This window comes from Amphiprion ocellaris, chromosome 3 (assembly GCF_022539595.1).
Source record: "Amphiprion ocellaris isolate individual 3 ecotype Okinawa chromosome 3, ASM2253959v1, whole genome shotgun sequence".
In the NCBI taxonomy this organism is placed as follows: domain Eukaryota; kingdom Metazoa; phylum Chordata; class Actinopteri; family Pomacentridae; genus Amphiprion; species Amphiprion ocellaris.
Genome location: NC_072768.1, coordinates 17,381,189 through 17,399,994, shown reverse-complemented (window position 1 = coordinate 17,399,994; position 18,806 = coordinate 17,381,189). Strand labels below are relative to the sequence as shown.

Here is an 18,806-nt window from a genome sequence, read left to right as displayed (position 1 = left end):
CTGCCTGATTGTCCAACCAGTTAGAATCCTGGGTGGTAGAGCTTCTATGACCCCTGGTGGTCGGGATTATGCATGTATATCTTTACATTTTCAGACAACGTATAAGAAATGGATGTCGTCCAAGTGGTACTGTCCAAACTGAAGTGAAATATTTCCTGAATAAAGCCAGTAATAGTCTGTTTCTCTGTCCCAGGAGCCCACCTGGTGTGGGAGGAGATGGTCAGTGCCTGCTGGTGTGGTCTCCTGGCTGCTCTGTCTCTGCTGCTGGATGCCAGGTAAATACACCCACTGCCTGTTCAGGGAGGGATGTTTTGTAGTCAGCAGTCGTGTTATGTGTTTACAACCAATGATTCAAGTAGGAGAGAGAGTTACCTTATGCTACACATAAGAAAAAAAAATCACCTACATAGTATGCAAAACAGTTGGCGCTGTGTATTGTGAGTGAGTAAAGTTTTATTTTGTGCTCCAATACTAAAAATTCCACAGGAGGTTAACTTGGATTTGAACTGTTTCCATACAGTGCAGTTTAGACCGAATGATTTAGGAGACTATGTGCTATAATATAAAAGCATTTTTTTAAAGTAGCAGTTTAAAAAATGTAGTTTACTAGCAAGTTTGCTATTTTCAATTAAAAATATATAGACTGAGTCTGGATATGTCACACATTTTCTTGTTTTTCTCCTCTGTGTTAAATAATCTCATCTTCCTTTGAATAAAGGTGTGAATCACCCCCAATGGCATTTATTAAGATATTACTACTTGTTTAATGCCACAATACACATGACATGAGAACATATAATACCACTGTGAGTAGCAGGCTACTTTTACTTTTTCTGTCTTCTCTCTTACTTCCCTTGTTGTCCTCCTCTGTCTTCAGCACTGATGAAACGGCCACAGAGAACATCCTGAAAGCGGAGCTGACCATGGCCTCGCTGTGTGGACGTCTAGGCCTGGTGACACCTCGTGATGCCTTCATCACGGCTATTTGCAAGGCCTCTCTGCCACCACACTACGCCCTGACTGTTCTCAGCAGCAACACCGCCAACCTCTCCAGCAAAGGTATTAGTCTGCAGTTGCCACTTAAAGCTACATGGAGATAATAATGTAAGCTATACCTCGCAAGTCTGATCTGATCACCTGCACACATGCACAAATACAATCAGAAATACCTGGAAAACAGTGCAAACCATTACAAATCCCCCCTCTATCACCCTGAGGATGGCCTCCAGTCATGTGAGTTTGTTATATTAATGAGCACTTCTGATCTCCTGTATGGTTAGATGTGCTCAACATGTAAACTGTTGGCATTCTGCCTGTCCCTGTTGCCCTTCTCTTATTGCATTAATCCATAACTTTTCACTGTGGCTTCTAATTAGAAACACCAAGGAGAATGTGTCTGGGGAATGTAGACGTGCACACACAGCTGCTCTCAAACCAACTGCTCAGACATTCACTATTTGCATATCAGCTTGTAGAGATAAAGCTGGCAAATTGGGTCTCGACTCACGATGGATGTTTGCCTTGGAGTTAATTAAGAAAGCTTTTCTTGCATGTCGTAAGCTTGTTACAAAATCTGTTTGTGTGTTTCACTGAGCCCCATGGAAAGACTAGACTCCTGTGTTTTTGTGTGCGTGTGTGTGTGCGCACATGTGTTTGTCTGGGTCTGTTCTCCACAGCCTACTCGATCCAGGGCCAGAGTGTGCAGATTATCAGCCCTTCCAGTGAATCCCATCAGCAGGTGGTGGCTGTGGGGCAGCCACTCACCGCCCAGCCCCAGGGCACTGTGGTGGTAAGGACGCACATTCACATACACACAGTTTTGAAGACTCAATGGTTACACTTGATATTTAACATTTTAATTCATATAGCAGTTTTCCAGAAAGAAGGCTTGCAATTATACAAACAATAATCTACTAGTAAAGCGACAATAGTTGCAAAAAGAAACCAAACTGTAGCTGTTGGAGAGGATACCCCCTCTCTAAAGCAGAACTCTAGTCGTGACCACAAAAGTCGAATACAGGACAAGACAAATTCAAAGTAAGTGGCGCCAAGTCAAGACAAAGTCCAAATGGGCTCCAGACCAAAGTCAAGACCAGAAAAACAGCTAAACAAATCAAACCCTGAACGATGACATGAGTGACACTAAATTCAATCCTGTAATTATTAATTTAATACTTGATTATATACCATAAAACAGTGTAATCAATATAGTATATTTTATCTACATTGAATCAGAATCACTTAAATGTTTAATTCACAAAAATGCAGTCCCATCTGAGCTGGTTTCTCTGAGCAGTTACACACATACTCAGGTAAAAGCGAAGCTATTTGTTTACCAGGCTGTTGGTGTTATTAATATGCATAATATGCACAACACCCACTAATAATACCCTCATAAAAACAGACGCTTTCTTTCTCAAGGCACCGTTCAGGTAAGGGACAACGGTTATTAACACAGGCACGTCAGGCATGCTTGTGAGTCTAATTTCCCTTGAGGGCAATAACATTTCAAAATACATGCGCAGTGACCTTGACCCTGACTTGGAATAATGATGCTGCAGTCAGAATTTTCCCCATAGTAATGTTAATATATTGTGTTTTTTTAGCTTTACGCTGCGCTCATGTATTCCCCCTCCCTCGGTTTGTAACTGCAATTCATATAGTTATGACCGATATCATATTGCATGACTAATGGATTATAATTATAGACAAACAGAACCTTTTAGCTTTTTCTACTATTTTAGTGGTCTGTTTTTGATCAAGTGTGTCAGCTAAATGCCTAATAATGTTTGCATTAAAATGTGCTGTATTATAACTGTTCCTGTGTCAGCTGACTGCCAAGAACATCCAGTGTATGCGAACCCTGTTGAACCTGGCACATTGCCACGGGGCAGTTCTGGGCACCTCCTGGCAGCTGGTACTGGCTACACTTCAGGTAATACAACCAGCTAGTACCACACATTAACTTGTAGCCGCACACAGCCATAACTAATTAGACAAGCCATATACTGTATAATATCCATTACATTTATACATGCGTTAATGTATACTTGCACAGTCTGTCAGGAAAGAAATGACCTCCAAAGAATAGCTCCTATAAACCAAACTATGAAATTCTATTATGTTGCTTGTTTTTAATACTTTTTTGTTTGTGTTTTTGCTTTGTGCAAATTTCTCATTTGCATATCTTCATATCAAGTGTGAGGAAAAACAAATATCTAGCAGCACGTTGGTGTACAAGTCGTGACCTTCTCAGTTGATGTGATTTTTAGTTTATATTCCAACTCTCCTTCATCTTCTCACTTTTCTCTCCCAGCACTTAGTGTGGATCCTGGGGCTTAAGCCAGGGGTGGGTGGTGCCCTGAAGCCTGGTCGAGCAGTGGAGGGACCCAGTACAGTGAGTCTTCTATATAAGCTCTGTATTTAGCATGCATTGTACTCTTTGCTTCTCAGCTCATTGTTTAAAGGGATCATCTAAGCGTCTGTGTTTGTGTCTTTAACCTAAACAGGTGCTGACCACAGCAGTGATGACAGACCTGCCCGTCATCTCCAACATCCTGTCCAGATTATTTGAGAGCTCCCAGTAAGGATCGATGTTTTATCTCTGAGAATGAGCACTCAGTATAGAAACTCCAATTACTTACTCTGAAGCTTTTAAATAGATATCTTTAAAAACGCTGTAAAGAATACTACGTGTTCAAATCTGACTTCTCAGCATTTTAATATCAAGTGAAATATGTATATGTGATCTATCTGTAATATCTTCTTTTTCTGTGGTCCAGGTACCTGGATGATGTGTCCCTGCATCACCTGATCAATGCTCTCTGTTCGCTCTCTCTGGAAGCCATGGAAATGGCTTATGGAAATAACAAGGTAAAGAGATTCTGCATTTCACTGATGTTCAGGATAATTTTTTTCATATGATTTTGTTAAAATCGCATAAAATTTTATTTGATCTTGCATTTGGTATACAAGGTGTCCAGTAATTGTCTACTTTTCTGTTACTGCACATATTTCAGGAACCGTCTCTATTTGCGGTTGCCAAGCTGCTGGAAACTGGCCTAGTGAACATGGATCGTATTGAGATCCTGTGGAGACCCCTGACAGGTCATTTATTGGAGGTAATTTCTAGTTACAACTAAAGCAAACGAGGTGTAGCTAAACTCGTATTTATAAAACAGCGTCATTGTGACTGCATTTCATTCAAATGCAGTAAAAAAGAAGATAGATACAATTCTTAGTAAATGAGGTATAATTCTGTCAGCGAAGGTTGCACAGTAATTTAACTTCTGTCACTTCGAACATGTAATTTATTTTTCTAGTTATGCATTGATCCGACATGAAGTTACTTCATTTTACCTTAGGTGATACAAATACACAGAATCTGATCTGCTACATTAGTGCTTGATAAATTTCCCACAGCTGATAGTCTCACTGGAAGTCTCGTTGAAGATTTCCGCCAAATCTCTCAAAATAATGAATGTCAGAAGTTAAAAGAATGTCAGAATGATGTAATTGCCCCTTTCACCCTTTTGGATTACTTTACCGAGTCATGAGGCTTGAATAATAACATTTTTCCATGGAGACTGGAGCACATGAACCCCTTAAGTAAAAATAAAATTGTTTCTCCAAGTGGTTTCAGTCTAGCGGTTAAGACTTGAACAAGAAAAATGTCTAAAAGTAATGAAAAGGTGAAAGTTATTAATTTGTGTTACAGTTTGTTAGAAATTCTGAGTGATGGACATAATTTGTGCTAGACTGAAGTGCATGATTTTTTTTTAGCTCATACATTTTATTGAAAGCTTTAGTATGTGATTGGTTTAGTATATTTGCACATTCATTAGCTACTAATGGGCTGCTCACACAAATGGATTTTAAAAGCAGAGCCAGCAGGAGGTCAAGGTGCTATTCACTGTGAATGAGACCCCTGTTTAGCTTAACAGACTCAAAATATTCCAGCTACAGTACAGAAGAGGGTTGAGAAAGAGTCAGCTTTATAAAAATTCACTGGTATAGAGCTAGTTGCAGCCAGGCAGGAACTAGTTGCCATAAATGATGCTGGTACCAGATCTGTTCCAGTACTGTCAGAGGACAGAAATGCCAGCCTGATTGAGAACTTTAACATCATTGTGCTTTTACAACTGTTTCTGCAATGTTAAAAGATTGACATGCTCAGCCCAGCACACAGAACTAGAGTCTTATTAGAGGCCAGATATTGCCAGTTGTTTGTATCCATATGTGTGAACTCACTGTAACAGATATAGGGTGCACTATGTACTTTTTGTAGTTGTAAATTCTCTTTTATGTATCTATAAAGGTGTGTTTGGAGGTTTTCTTCTCACTTTCTGTATCTATCTCCCCTCTCTTTGCACACGTGTTTGTTTTGCAGAAGGTAAGCTCAGATTCTCTCCCCCATAAACATCAGCTTCTCCCATCTCTCTCACAACATTCCAGTCTGTTCTCTTTTCCTCTCAATCTGACATTTACATGTTGGAGTTGAGAGTTCGCAGTGTCAGAATGTGTCCACACTACGTTTGCTCCGCTATCAGTGTTTGATCCTGCCTTATTGTGCGACGTTTGTCAATGTGAAGCCCTGATTTGTCAAAGAAGCAGAATCTAAAGCTGTACCTGCAAAGTATGCTTAGATAAAAATGCCGGGTATCTTTCTTTGCGTGCTTCTTCAAATTCAGTGCTTTCATATTTCAAAGAAAATGTGCATCGCCTTTATGTATGTTTTTTTTTTTTTTTTTTTACAGATATAGATTGTGATTAAAACTGTGATGAAAATGTGATTCTTTAAGTGGATACACATGGATCATATGAGTTCCAAAGCAGTACAACTACAGTGTCCATTCAGCAGTCTGTCTTTGTGCAAACCTATTTTTCCCCTGTAGAATTTAAAAGTATGATGCCATAAAAATTGTAATTAGTTGATGACGATGGATGATTGTGATCTTGGATGAGCTAAAATGTTTTTAGTGGGATTCTTCAGGTTTCGTACCAAACTGTTGTACTGGTTTCTGCTCAGCCTGGCCTCTCCATGTGTATCCATACTTCCATGATTACCACTGTCTGTCACAGCATAATCTGTTGTCACAGGGGATCCCAGTCTCGATCACACAGTTTGTGGTTTATTTCACCTACTTGTTTCACACCCACCCACTATGACCACTGCTGGGAAAAACTGTTCTGAGCAGCTTTTGCGTCAGATCTGTCATTGTGCGCACGTGTCTGCATTTGTGTATGTGATGTGTCCTGCAGGTGTGCCAGCACCCAAACTCCAGAATGAGAGAGTGGGGGGCTGAGGCTTTGACAGCGCTTATAAAAGCAGGGCTTGCCTACAAACATGACCCTCCACTAGCTCAAAATCAGGTAGGAAACAACACAATCAACACATGATCAACAATACAAAACAAGAAAAATGAAGTTCTGCTTTAGACAGTTGTATGACAATGTTGAGTACAAACTAAGTCAAAAGCAACATTTTATTGCTTCTAAGGTTTCTTTATTTTATTAACGTCATAGGGACACTGGACTATTTTGTTAGACAGAAGCACGGTTTGTCTTTACTGGGTATCACTATAGTGCTGACATTTGAGAAATGCCTTCCACCGTCACACTGTAAGTCAGAACAGATGAGTGTCTGCCAAATGCTTAAAATGTGAAAAACAGAAATGCTACAGTCGCTTTCTGCTGTCTTTCACAAACACAGAGCCCATGACCTTCACCTTAGTGAGACAGATAAAGGGAAATGCATAAAGCTTATCGAAAAGAGGACGGTGGAACTGTGTGGAGGTTAATAGAACGGCATAGAGCCATAAACATAATAGCTCTCCCACAGAAATGCACAATATTTCTTTAAGGCCTTTTCTACTGTGTGGGCTTGCCACTGCAAGTTGCTGTATTCCTAAGTGCAATGGCACAATATGTGAAACACGGTGTGTATAAAATAACTTTATTGTCTGCCAGATTTTGAATATATGTATTGTGCAGAGTGCAGCGCATTGTTGCGATAGCATAATTTACAAAGCAAGAATATACTGTTGTTTAACAAATCAATCAGTAACTCCCTCTTTTAATCCCCAAGCGGCTGCAGCTTCTGTTGCTGAACCCCCTGAAGGAGTTGTCCAACGTACTGCATGCAGACATTCGGCAGAAACAGCTGGAGTGTGTGCTGCAGATCCTACAGAGCCAGGGTGACAGCCTGGGGCCTGGCTGGCCCCTTGTTTTGGGTGTTATAGGAGCCATCCGCAATGATCAAGGGTAAGAGCAAAAGGAAGATTTTATTTTGCTTTTGTGTTATTGCTGATAATTCTTGTTTTAAGATAAATGCAAATACTTGACTTAATTATCTGTATATATCCACATACACTTCAAACAATTTAAGAAACTAAACCGAAGTGCGCCATGTGTCTCTTTCCCCTTCAGTGAGTCATTGATCCGAACAGCCTTCCAGTGCCTGCAGTTGGTGGTGACAGACTTCCTACCCACCATGCCTTGCACGTGCCTCCAGATCGTAGTGGATGTAGCCGGCAGCTTTGGCCTGCAGAACCAGGAGCTAAACATCAGCCTCACATCCATTGGCTTACTGGTGAGATTGCAGATGTCTTGTGCTGTAGGGTTTTATTTCAAGTGTTGTCTGAAACCGCAGGCAGTAGTCATGAAAATGGTGAATGCTCTGCTCTTGCGTAATGTAACTTTTGTTCAACAAGAGTTTTTGAGAGGCCACACATAGAATGATTAGGTCTAACTGGTAAATTAACAGATGTGAAACAATGACAGAAATATTAATTTTCCAATACAAATATGGTATTTTTTAGTGTGATTAAACAATTACAATGTACCATTTTTGTTTTTTTGTATGATTTTATCTAATTTACCAGCACTTCACTGCTCCACTGACATTTTATAGATGCTTCATAGAGTATTCAGGACATGAAAAACCTGATATTGATCTGTTGGTTTGCTGTACTATTTCTCTTGAGGTGTGGCAGTTCCTCAGAGATTACTTTATTGTAATAGATAGCCTAACCGCTAGAAGCATCTTACCAACTTTCCTGTTCAATTTACACCCCCATTCTCCATTCCCACTTCCCTTTCTGCCCACAGTGGAACATTTCGGACTACTTCTTCCAAAGGGGTGAAGCCATCACACAGGAGCTTGAGAGGGAGGAGGAGGCACTACAGAAGCAGGCTCAGGAGAGAGGAGAGACCCTCAACAGGCCATTCCACCCCGCCCCTCCCTTTGACTGCCTGTGGCTGTGCCTGTACGCCAAGCTGGGAGAGCTGTGTGTCGACCCGCGGCCTGCTGTGCGTAAAAGCGCTGGGCAAACATTGTTCTCCACCATCGCCGCCCACGGAACCCTGCTGCAGCAGCCAACATGGCATATTGTGGTCTGGAAGGTAACATGCTGGAATTTGTCCTTGTCATTAGATTTCGTTACACTGGAGAAGGTTCTCAACAATGTTATATATACCAAAAAAAAAAGCACATTTTCTGGCACTTTTAAATGAAAATTATTGCTGATTTACATATCATGGTGTCATCTTTAGGTACTGTTCCAGTTGCTAGATTGTGTGAGGACATCATCCACCACAGCAGACAAAGAGAAGATTGAATCTGGTGGTGGGAACATCCTTATCCACCACTCACGCGATACTGCTGAAAAACAGTGGGCAGAGACGTGGGTGCTGACGCTAGCAGGGGTGGCACGAATTTTTAACACAAGACGGTATCTCCTTCAGCAATTGGGTGAGCCCACACGTAATGTTTTGTGTTATTCAGTATGTCTGACATACATACTGAAACATACTGATAAATTTATGCCCAGTGTAGGAATAGTTCACAAACAGCCTGGCTGTTTTTCCTGTTATACTGCCTCCCATTTAGTTACACCTCATGTGGACAGGATTAATTTTCCAGGGAGATATGAATAATAGAACATGTGCTTCTCATTAACTGTGTTCGACTCACTCATTACAAGAAGTGGCTCATAACATACAACAACTTCCCAGCATACTACACATAAAAGCACCAACATGAAAACTGCTCTTCCTACATACAACATAGCTATAATAAATGACTGTCTGGCAATTGCAGATCATCAAATGGGCAACCTAGGATGGTTGTACGACATTCAAAATGTCAGGGCACAGTGGTAAAAGGCTTATATGCCTCCAGTTGTGACCATTATTATGGCTATGTGGCTCTTTTGAATTACTAGCTACCTCATGTTGGCTTGAAACCTCACATATCAAAGTGCTAAATGTCAGAATTATTTCCAGTTGACACATGCTGCTAATTGGCAGCCTCACACTGTGCCATCTTTTTGCTGTGTATCTGCAGGGGATTTCTTCGAGGCCTGGGAGGTGCTGCTGAACCACATTCAGTCGGCTGCTCTGAGCAAAAACAACGAGGTCTCCCTGGCTGCCCTCAAGAGCTTTCAAGAGATCCTACAGATTGTTACACCTGTTAAAGACTCAGACAAAGCAGGTGACGCACTCGCCGCCATGGGCGTCCCCCCTGTGCTCATCGACCCCCTGTCAGCATCAGGCCCTGGGAGACCCCTGGTGCGTTCGGATTCGCTAGTCGAACGGTTGACGCGGTACAACGGTGCTGAGCTGCAGGCACCTCCACCAGGGGAGGAGTCGGCATTAGAGGACTCGGCTTTGTGGTGGTCTGCGTGGAACACGTGGTATCGAACAGGAACGGACAGCACAAGGCCGCCCAGTGGCCCGACGGAGAAGCTGTCCTTCATACCTAGCCAGCCCTTCCTCACAGCATTGATCCAGATTTTCCCAGCACTCTACCAGCACATCAAAGCCAACTTTAGTATGGAGGATCTGAAAAAGCTAGGGGTCATCCTCCATGGGGCTGTGTCTGTGCCTATCAGCAGTGATGCCTCGCCCTTCATCCTCCCCTCCTACACTGAGGCAGTACTCACCAGCCTGCAGGAAGCTGTGCTCACTGCGCTGGATGTTTTGCAGAAGGTGGGAAAGGAAATTTTAAAATGTTTGGTGTCAAAGATGCTTTTCACATGTCAAATACAACACATTTTTACAGCCTGCAAAATCGCGTCTAAATAAGAGCAGAGTGGAGTGTCACATTGATTTAGTGGTGTCAAATATGTGCAAAATAATCCAGCAGGAGGACCTGTGTTGTCTTTCCTCTCGCTTTCTCCTTTCCATTTTTGATTATTCGGATAACTTTATTTATTCAGCCTTGAAATGTCAGAAATTGGTAAAAGGTGCCCATTGCAATTTCTCAAAGCCCAAGGTGACGTCTTTAGATTGCTTGTTTAACCAAGTCATCTTAAACTGTCCGCATTATACTATGAATTCAGTGTTTTTGAGAAAGCCTTTACTCTCCCTGCTAGTTATCTCTTCCCATTTTGTATCATCTCAGCCCAGGAAAGAATGTGTCAGTCTGCTAAATTATGCAATATGCAGTCCCGTGGTGGATGTCAGCAGTGTTTGTTCCTCCCTTCCCTCCCTGCTGCAGGCCATCTGTGTGGGCCCGGAGAACCTGCAGGTCATGTACCCAGCCATCTTTGAACAGCTGCTACTTTTCGTGGAGTTCTCCTGCAAGCCTCCTCAGTACGGCAGGATGGAAACCAAACACGTGGCCAATGCCAAATACAACCAGGTAGGAAATTAAACTGTTTGACTGCTTGGTTTTCATTTGCAATTTATTTCTTTTTATAGTTTTTTTCATTTAAATATTGGATGGCATACACTGTTATTCATCGTTCTCTTCAGCCATTCTCAGCAAAATCATGCCTCTTCTCTGATATTCATAAAGCGCCTCCTCTGCCTTGCCCCTTCAATAGAGTCCTTATGAAGCCCCTATCGTGGCTCTTCATTTTCTTCTGAACCCCCATTTGTAGCCCCAAGCCATTGCTTCCTCAAATTTCCTCCCTCATGATTCATCTTGCTGGCAGCATGCCAGAGAAATATTTCGCCACTTTTCAGTTCCAACGTAGTTCATATTTATTAAAGAAAACTTTAATTTCCAAGGCACCCAGTAATCTTGAGCAACATTGCTTGATTTATGAAAACAGTGGACTAATTTCACAATATTGTTCCGATATCGGTGTCATTTTATTTCCTGTTGTTCTCGGAAGCTACAAGCGGCTTGCCATCAGTCTATAACATCCAGCAGATGCTTTTCATGCACAGAATGCTGAGAGTTGTCTTTCATCTAACACTGGCAGACTGGTGTAGTTATGCTGAGAATTTTTTTCCCAACATACTTCATGTCTTAAATCCTGACTGATAGTCCTGCATGTGGGGTACAGTCTCAGCCCTATGGGACGTTGTTGTTTGTCTGAATCTGTTTAATTTGTTTAAGTGAGACGGTCAAACAAAATTCCCACGCAGCCAAACAGATGTTATGGGTGGTCTTTATTGCCTTTTTGGCTTTTATCCACTGTTGTCAGATTGCCTCTAAAGTGCTCGATGCTAGGACTGTTTTTATTTTCCCCAAATCGGTCCTGATTATTGAACCATCATTAGCCAACAAGCAACTGCAAATTCGATACAACTTTTAAAACATCGGTTTAATCGCACTCTTCTCTCATTCTGTTTCTTGGAACTACTCACTGGATAACCATTTTAGATCCAGCTGTTTGCACCGGTGAGTTTCATCATCTCTTTCAGCAACCTCTATAGTTGTACTAAGCTGTGCTGAATGGTGATGACCTACCCTCTGCGGCAGATGAGATATCACTCCGCATGGTAGGCTCTCGCGTCTCATCTGCGTCTCACTCACTCCATGCCCCCCCTCTCTGCCTGCCACTAACTGGTGGTTATGCCTTTGTGTGCCCAGTCCCTGTGGAGTTCATTTTCAGTTAATTTTTGTGATTTTTGTGATGTTCATATGCACACGTGTGATTCTGTTTTTACTACTTAAAGACACACTTTGTACTCTCAAGTCATTTGCGCATTTCAGTTGAGGTACTCCTATAAGCCTAACAAAACCCAGAGCAAACTAACAGTCCCTATCACTCTAAATACATTTGTGTGCTACTTGTATACTTAAATATATACAAAGTGTGTCTTTAAACCCTGCTTTGAATGTGGATCTGCCAAAAGCTAAAGGTAACAGTTTTCACATTTGTTTGACTAATGCACATTCCTGTTTTCTTCTTGTTTTAAATCTTTCTGCCCCCACAGGCCGAATGGGTTGCCTTAAACTATGTGCCCTTTGCTGAGCGCTCCTTGGAGGTGGTGGTGGACTTGTACCATAAAACAGCCTGTCACAAAGCTGTCATCAATGAGAAAGTTCTGCAGAATATCATCAAGGTATTTTCTAGTAAACTTTTGGAATTGGTAGAAATTCTTTGTGAAAACAATAAAAATGAGCAAAAAGCTTTTCAGATTGAATAACCTTCAAAACCTATTTTCAGAACCAAACCACTTGCAGTGTTTGTTTGTAATCTGCATTCTCTCTGTTGGTGGTTAACATTTCACAGTTAGACTGGGGGCAGCATAAAGCTATGCTTAATTTTTGTTTGGCCCAGTAAAGAAGAGGGGCATGTTAAGTTTACTTTTTAAAAGTGCTTCTGTACTGGCCACCTATTGAGTCCCAATTATTGTTGAACTCTGTACAGTCATAAAATGTGGTCGGATGGTTTTATAATTTAAACATTAAATTAATACAGAATTGAACAGGATAGAAAATTGCTTCCGAGTTGCTATCTGTAGGATGAAACTTTAAGTCAAGTTGTGGCATACTCGACCACTCGGGATTTATTTTTTCCACTAAGTTTTCTAAGGTGAAGCCCAAACTTTGGCCTTACAATGTGGCTTTTCTCTTAAAGCAACTGTTATTAAAAAATGTTATAACAATTGCCGGAGTTCCTCTGAGCTTTTTAGAATTTTATAACTCATTGATTTGTTTTTTTGGCCAACAGCTTGACAGTTGTCTTTGGCCCCAGCAGGCAGCTGCTTTCATTCATCTTGCTCTGTGTCTGCTGGAAGTATAAATGAGCCAGCGTCTGGTAACATGTTTTTCGTGTTAGCTTTATAAGGTAATAGTATGTCAGTGTGATGTTTACAGCTTGTTGTGGTGTCTGAAACTAGCCAGTAAGGAATAAAAGTTGTAAGTTACATTCCAGTAATATTGGGTGGGGGAAAAACAAGCCCAATTTCATGCAATAAGTTTGTTATATTTAAAAATCACTAGTTAATTAATCATCTCTGCACTTTTAAACTTTATTTTTATTTTTTCTGTTAAAAAATTTTGCCACCCTTGTATATATTGTAAATAAAGCTGCTGTAACAATGTAAATTTCCCCTGGAGTGGGGAGAAATAAAGAACTTTATCTTATCTTTATCTTTAATTGTGGGATTCTGTTCATCAGCTTCTGGGCAGATTTCACTTCCCTCTGACCTCATAGTGTTTATCCCAAGAGTAACATTGCAATATTTAATTTTTTTGGTAATATTGCAAATGAAATACAGGAACTTTGACAAGATGACTTGAATACCTGTTTTTGTTGGCTTGGTTGTGCTGATTTAAATGGTCAAACCAGTTTCTTGTGTTGCCTGGTGTGGTGGCAACAATTGCAAAAAAATGCCAACAGCATACCTGTTTTTGGTCAACACCATCCATTGTGTAGCCAAAATATTTTAATACAACTCATGTTGTGTTTCTTTTTGCAACTTAATCTTTCTTTTCAGTATTGCTGCTTCTTGCTCATTTTCCTGTGCACATGTAGAGGCTGCATCCCAACAAACTCTGTCTCGTGAATTGAGCTTGAAAAAAAAAAAAAGTAGTGTTTCCAAGAATATGACGTAAATTATGCTCTATCAGACAGACTTCTCTGGGGGATTAGTCATGGAAAATGAAATCTGAGCCTTCAGAAAAAGTTGTACAATGATGCATTTGAATTAATTTGTCGAACTTCATATTACTCTTCCTGCGATGTTATCACACGTGCGCATCGCTTTCTAAATGCTGAAATCATATACTGTGCAGCTGCAATGCAATGCGTGATGACCAGCATTTTCCAAACATTTTCTGAACGCAAGCTGTCAAACAGTGAAACATTTTATTGGTGAAATTCATTGAAAGGCTTCGCTTCTTAAAGCTGACAGACTTGATTTTTTTCTACTTTTTACACCTGCGTTTAACTGCTCTTTTCCCAAAGTGTGTTTATAGGAAACCCCAAACTGTGGAGAGTTAATTTGCCAAGGAACTATTAAGAAGGTTCCCTATGGACAGATCCAAATCTCACTCCCACCCTCATTGGCTCTACAGCAAGAAGGCAATTCTTGTAAAATCTCAACCTTGGGGGAATCCAGCTGTTCTCAAGAAAGTGGAGAAAGTTTATTATTTTGTTAGTTTTGAATGAAATTTCAAGAAGACCTCTGTTGGTGTGAAAATATCTTGAAATACTGCTTTAATGTTATGATGAATTTGTCTCACCGCATGACAGTATAAAGGAAACAAAGGCATTTGGGGTATTTATGCTAGTTTAAAAGATTTGTTTGAAGTCTTCCTCTGTGTTTCAATCTCATGATGTCGTGTTATTGCTGTCTTCTTTTTTCTGTCTCCTTTTGCCGTCAAGACTTTAAGAATGCCCTTAGGTCTGAAGTATGCCTGTCCATCGGAGAGCACCTGGAAGCTCGCGGTTTCATCTCTACTCAAGGTGCTGTCTATCGGACTGCCGGTGGCAAGGCAGCATGCCTCGTCTGGGAAGTTTGACACTATGTGGCCAGAGTTAGCCAATGCCTTTGAAGATTTTCTCTTTACCAAAAGGTACAAATTTTTAAAGCATTGATTTAGACTTTGCAAGTTTTAGAAGTTCGAAGCAGCAAGCTAATTATTTTCCTTTCACAGCACTCCTCCAGATAACCTGTCCATCCAGGAATTTCAGAAGAATGAAGCCATTGATGTGGAGGTAAATGTTTGTTCCTAGTATCGAGTAATATATGTGGAAAAAATGATTATGTAGATTTTCTCACATCCTGCTTTCTGTCTTCTTCATTTTAGGTGGTCCAGTTGATCAGCACAGAAATTTTACCGTTTGCCAATTTCATCCCCAAAGATTTTGTTGGGCAGATCATGACTATGCTCAATAAAGGCTCCATTCACTCACAGTCTCCCTCGTTCACAGGTACTATGGGATTTGGCAGCTAAATGAAGTTGACTTTAACAGTGTTGTTTACTTCTATTACTGACACTGGCGAGACAGCAGGGTGGCCAAGTATTGGAATAAATACTGTAACCATTAAGTGTCTGGTTTGTTGCAAAAGCCCTGTCTGTGGATTATCACCAACAATGCCTCATGTCAAACTCTTCATGTGCTGATTGAGACAGTAAATTCTTGTCGGTCCACTCACTGTAAATCACTCTGAAGTCAAATATGTATGTGTTTTTCTCTCAACAGAGGCAGAGATAGATGTGCGGATGAGAGAGGACTTTTCTAAGGTGTGTTTTGAGACATTGCTGCAGTTTTCCTTCAGCAACAAGGTGTCCACCCCGCAGGAGGGCTACATCTCTCGTATGGCGCTCTCTGTGCTCCTCAAGAGGTCCCAGGATGTTCTCCGACGCTACGTGGAGGATGAGAGATTGAGTGGACGATGCCCCCTGCCCAGGTAAAACCCTCTATACATGTGGATAAACTTGAACATAGTACGCTTACTTTTTTGGCAAAGAACGCTTTATTTTTACAAATCCTTCATCCTTTCATTACAAGAAAATTTCTAATAAGAAACCCAGGACCACCCCAGTTCTTTCCACACATCCATCATTGTTCTATTTCTGCATTATAAATAACACAAAACCACCAAACGAGGTGGAAGTGCGATTAAAATGTTCAGCGACTGCATGTGTAAAAAACATAAAAAGATACCTGTTTTCCATTGCTATCCACTTGAAAGTAGCGTTCTTGTGCCGTGATACACTGCTCCCAGCACTCCTGCTGCGCTCGGTGCACTCTCCGGAGGTCTGGTTCTATTAGCATGTCAAGCACCATCTGCAATGAGCACTGAATTTCTGCCGCTGTGTGGTAATGGTAGCTTGAATGTCATTTTGGGGAAGGGGAAGAGGAAGAAGTCACAGTCAGGCAATTATCGCAAGTTGGGAGCAGCAATTGTGTTGTTGTATCCAAACTCCCCGTTGATAGTGTGCTGCTCACCTGATGCACATTTTCCAATGTATGTTGTATAATGTCTGCTCCTCCACTGTGAAAACTGCTGTTTGCTCGCTGGGTCAGAGCTGCAGACACACCTCTCTTCACATCTTTGACTTGAAGGCTGGATCATCCCGTCTGCCGACTGACAGAGAATATATTGTTTGCTTTCTGCTGCAGTTCGAGGTCCATGATAAAATCTCAGCCATGTACCTGCCAGTGGCCACAAAAGCACATTCAACACAAGTCTCAAGAAGGAACCCTAACTCATGAGTGTGACTTTACCATATTCCATTGGACAGTCAAAAGAGGGACAGTCTCTCAACTTTTTGATGGCACCTCATATTTTTCCAGTTTTATACACTTGTACCACATTTTTTGGTTGCTATGCTAAACTGTAGGCTCATTCAGACAAGTTTCTAATAGGATATGATGATGAAGTGATGACGTTTTATATCCAGAAGGTCAAAGGTTAGCGTCGCTGTGACATTATAATAGTCTACAAAAACAGTTTTCTGGCCAGTATTCAACACCATGACACTGAAACTGAAGGAGAGAAAATGGCTGTATTTCACATTGGTTTGGATACTGAATTGGTGACGCTAATTGGGTGTCCACCTTGAAACTCGGACTTAGAAACCTTGATTGTACAGATCATTTGTGCCGCTGGTTTAGAGATGTGTGAAGCATCCACATTTTAAAATTTGAACGTCCAAATTCATGCTATTTGAAGCAACTTTGTGTTCCATGTGAACATATACAAGGAATTTGACTCAGTTTTTTTGTTTCTCTCAATGGACTTACACAGATCTTTACTACGTATATGATTCTGAACAGACATGGGCATGAAGTACAACCTAGTTTACATAAGCATGCAACTGTGAGGTGGAAATTCGAGCTTTCTAAGGCTCAGTAGGGGGGCCTAAAGAGCGAACAGAATGTTTGATACAGACGGGGAGAGGATTTGCTGCAATAATGTACTAGATCCCCAAAATACAATAATAAACCGGTAAATTAGCCTAATATTTGCACTTAAATTGTGACTCAACCAGTTATGAACAAGTGTATAGTTTCATTCACAACCATCATCTGAGATCTAAATTAATAGTTAGCGCTCACCCTCTGTGCTTGTCTTTTTCACTTTTCCCCTACTTCTGTGTCTTTGTAACTAATGAAACCTTTGGTCTTTTTCATTTTAGGCAACAAGTGACAGAGATTATCTTTGTCTTGAAAGCTATCAGCACTTTGATGGATTCGCTTAAAAAGACACAACCAGAAAATGGTGAGTATCAAACTGTGTCACTGATTAAATACATCTTGGAAGGACAAGGAGACATGATGAAAAAATAGAATTAACAAACGCAGTAATGCTGCCGTATCTATCATCCATGCATTCCTGATAAATATGTCAGAGGACAGTTGGGACCGTTTTTGAGATGAGTTTTATTTCCAATCTGGGTGGAGCTATTTACATTTCCAGCCAGGTCAATTACATGAAATGGTGTTTTTTTTTATTTTTTTTGTGCCTCCAATAGATTGGAGTGAGGCGTTCTGAAATTACGTTTTTGAAGTGCCCTTCAACATGTTTGCATTATATTGCCCTTTATTCTGAGGAAAACTCATTTCCATATGCCTGTGGGGAATTTTATAAAGCAAATTATTGCTTTGATTGCCTTCAATCACAATTCATATTGTCTTCCTTCCTCTCCCTCCCATCCCTGCTCCTCCTTTGTATTTTCCCCCTCTTGCTCCGCTGTTCTTTTGTTTACTGCCTGCAGTGGATGGCAACACATGGGCTCAGGTGATTGCCCTGTACCCCACGCTGGTAGAGTGCATTACATGCTCATCGTCTGAGGTGAGCTCAGCCCTGAAGGAGGCCCTGGGGCCCTTTAAAGACTTTATGCAGCCACCTGTCTCCAAAGTCCAGAATGGAGAGTCCTGACCAGGCTCACTCTCGGCTCCTTGTTTTTATAATGAAGAAATCTTGAATGTGTCTTCTCCACCCGAGTGCTTCGCAAGCGCACGGACATGAACTCCACATGAGCCTCATCTATGGTAACATGAAGCAACCAACGGCGAACAGAGATTCAAGGCCGCCTCAGACCACGCTGATGACCCCGACCGTCATACGCATCATCGTATGCTTCTCATGTGAGCTGATAACGCATTAGCCCCTTTCCATTCTCATACAGACTGGCTGCACTCGCCTGTTAACTACAGAGATTTAAAAAAAAGTAATTGCAGTGTTGCCTCTGGGTTTAGTTTGTTTCATTCTTCCTGAAGAGGCTGCGTCGATGTACAGTGTGTGGTGATAGTGTTGATGATGTAATTAAGAAAAAAAAGCAAAAACTGGGGCTTTATTGATCTTAAAAATGAACACTTACTTTTGCAACATTTTCAACAGTGAGGATTTTATGCAAGAAAACAAATCTTACTGTAACATTCCATGTCATCTTTAGCCAGCCATCTGAGAAGGGATGTATGTGTCTGTATAAAATAAATGGGACAGTTCTACAATCAGCTCTGTGATGTGAGTGTGCTCAATTATAGTGCATATTCAAGTTATAATAAATCATTTTATCTGTTCAAATGTCCCCTATATGTATAGGGTAGAATAATTTTAATATAATATGAGCTAAGCCTCCTTAACATGTCATCACCAGCATA

At 41.0% G+C, this 18,806-nt stretch overlaps 1 protein-coding gene across 2 annotated transcripts in view; it reads left to right on the top strand.

The window, feature by feature from the left end:
- mon2 (MON2 homolog, regulator of endosome-to-Golgi trafficking) overlaps positions 1–18,659 on the top strand; it is a 34,729-nt gene extending 16,070 nt beyond the window's left edge. The window contains exons 13-35 of one of the 2 annotated variants that reach the window (XM_023284196.3): positions 194–275; positions 878–1,059; positions 1,677–1,789; positions 2,831–2,935; positions 3,317–3,397; positions 3,510–3,583; positions 3,783–3,873; positions 4,020–4,121; positions 6,262–6,372; positions 7,088–7,263; positions 7,429–7,591; positions 8,110–8,403; positions 8,554–8,752; positions 9,347–9,990; positions 10,502–10,645; positions 11,618–11,635; positions 12,175–12,303; positions 14,574–14,764; positions 14,846–14,906; positions 14,999–15,122; positions 15,396–15,603; positions 17,339–17,421; positions 17,918–18,659. In XM_023284196.3, the coding sequence (XP_023139964.2) occupies positions 194–275; positions 878–1,059; positions 1,677–1,789; positions 2,831–2,935; positions 3,317–3,397; positions 3,510–3,583; positions 3,783–3,873; positions 4,020–4,121; positions 6,262–6,372; positions 7,088–7,263; positions 7,429–7,591; positions 8,110–8,403; positions 8,554–8,752; positions 9,347–9,990; positions 10,502–10,645; positions 11,618–11,635; positions 12,175–12,303; positions 14,574–14,764; positions 14,846–14,906; positions 14,999–15,122; positions 15,396–15,603; positions 17,339–17,421; positions 17,918–18,081 (3,539 nt within the window). In that variant the 3' untranslated portion in view covers positions 18,082–18,659. The remainder of the gene's footprint in view (positions 1–193; positions 276–877; positions 1,060–1,676; positions 1,790–2,830; positions 2,936–3,316; positions 3,398–3,509; positions 3,584–3,782; positions 3,874–4,019; positions 4,122–6,261; positions 6,373–7,087; positions 7,264–7,428; positions 7,592–8,109; positions 8,404–8,553; positions 8,753–9,346; positions 9,991–10,501; positions 10,646–11,617; positions 11,636–12,174; positions 12,304–14,573; positions 14,765–14,845; positions 14,907–14,998; positions 15,123–15,395; positions 15,604–17,338; positions 17,422–17,917) is intronic. The other variant, XM_023284198.3, reaches the window with a different exon arrangement.
- Positions 18,660–18,806: the final 147 nt, after the last annotated feature.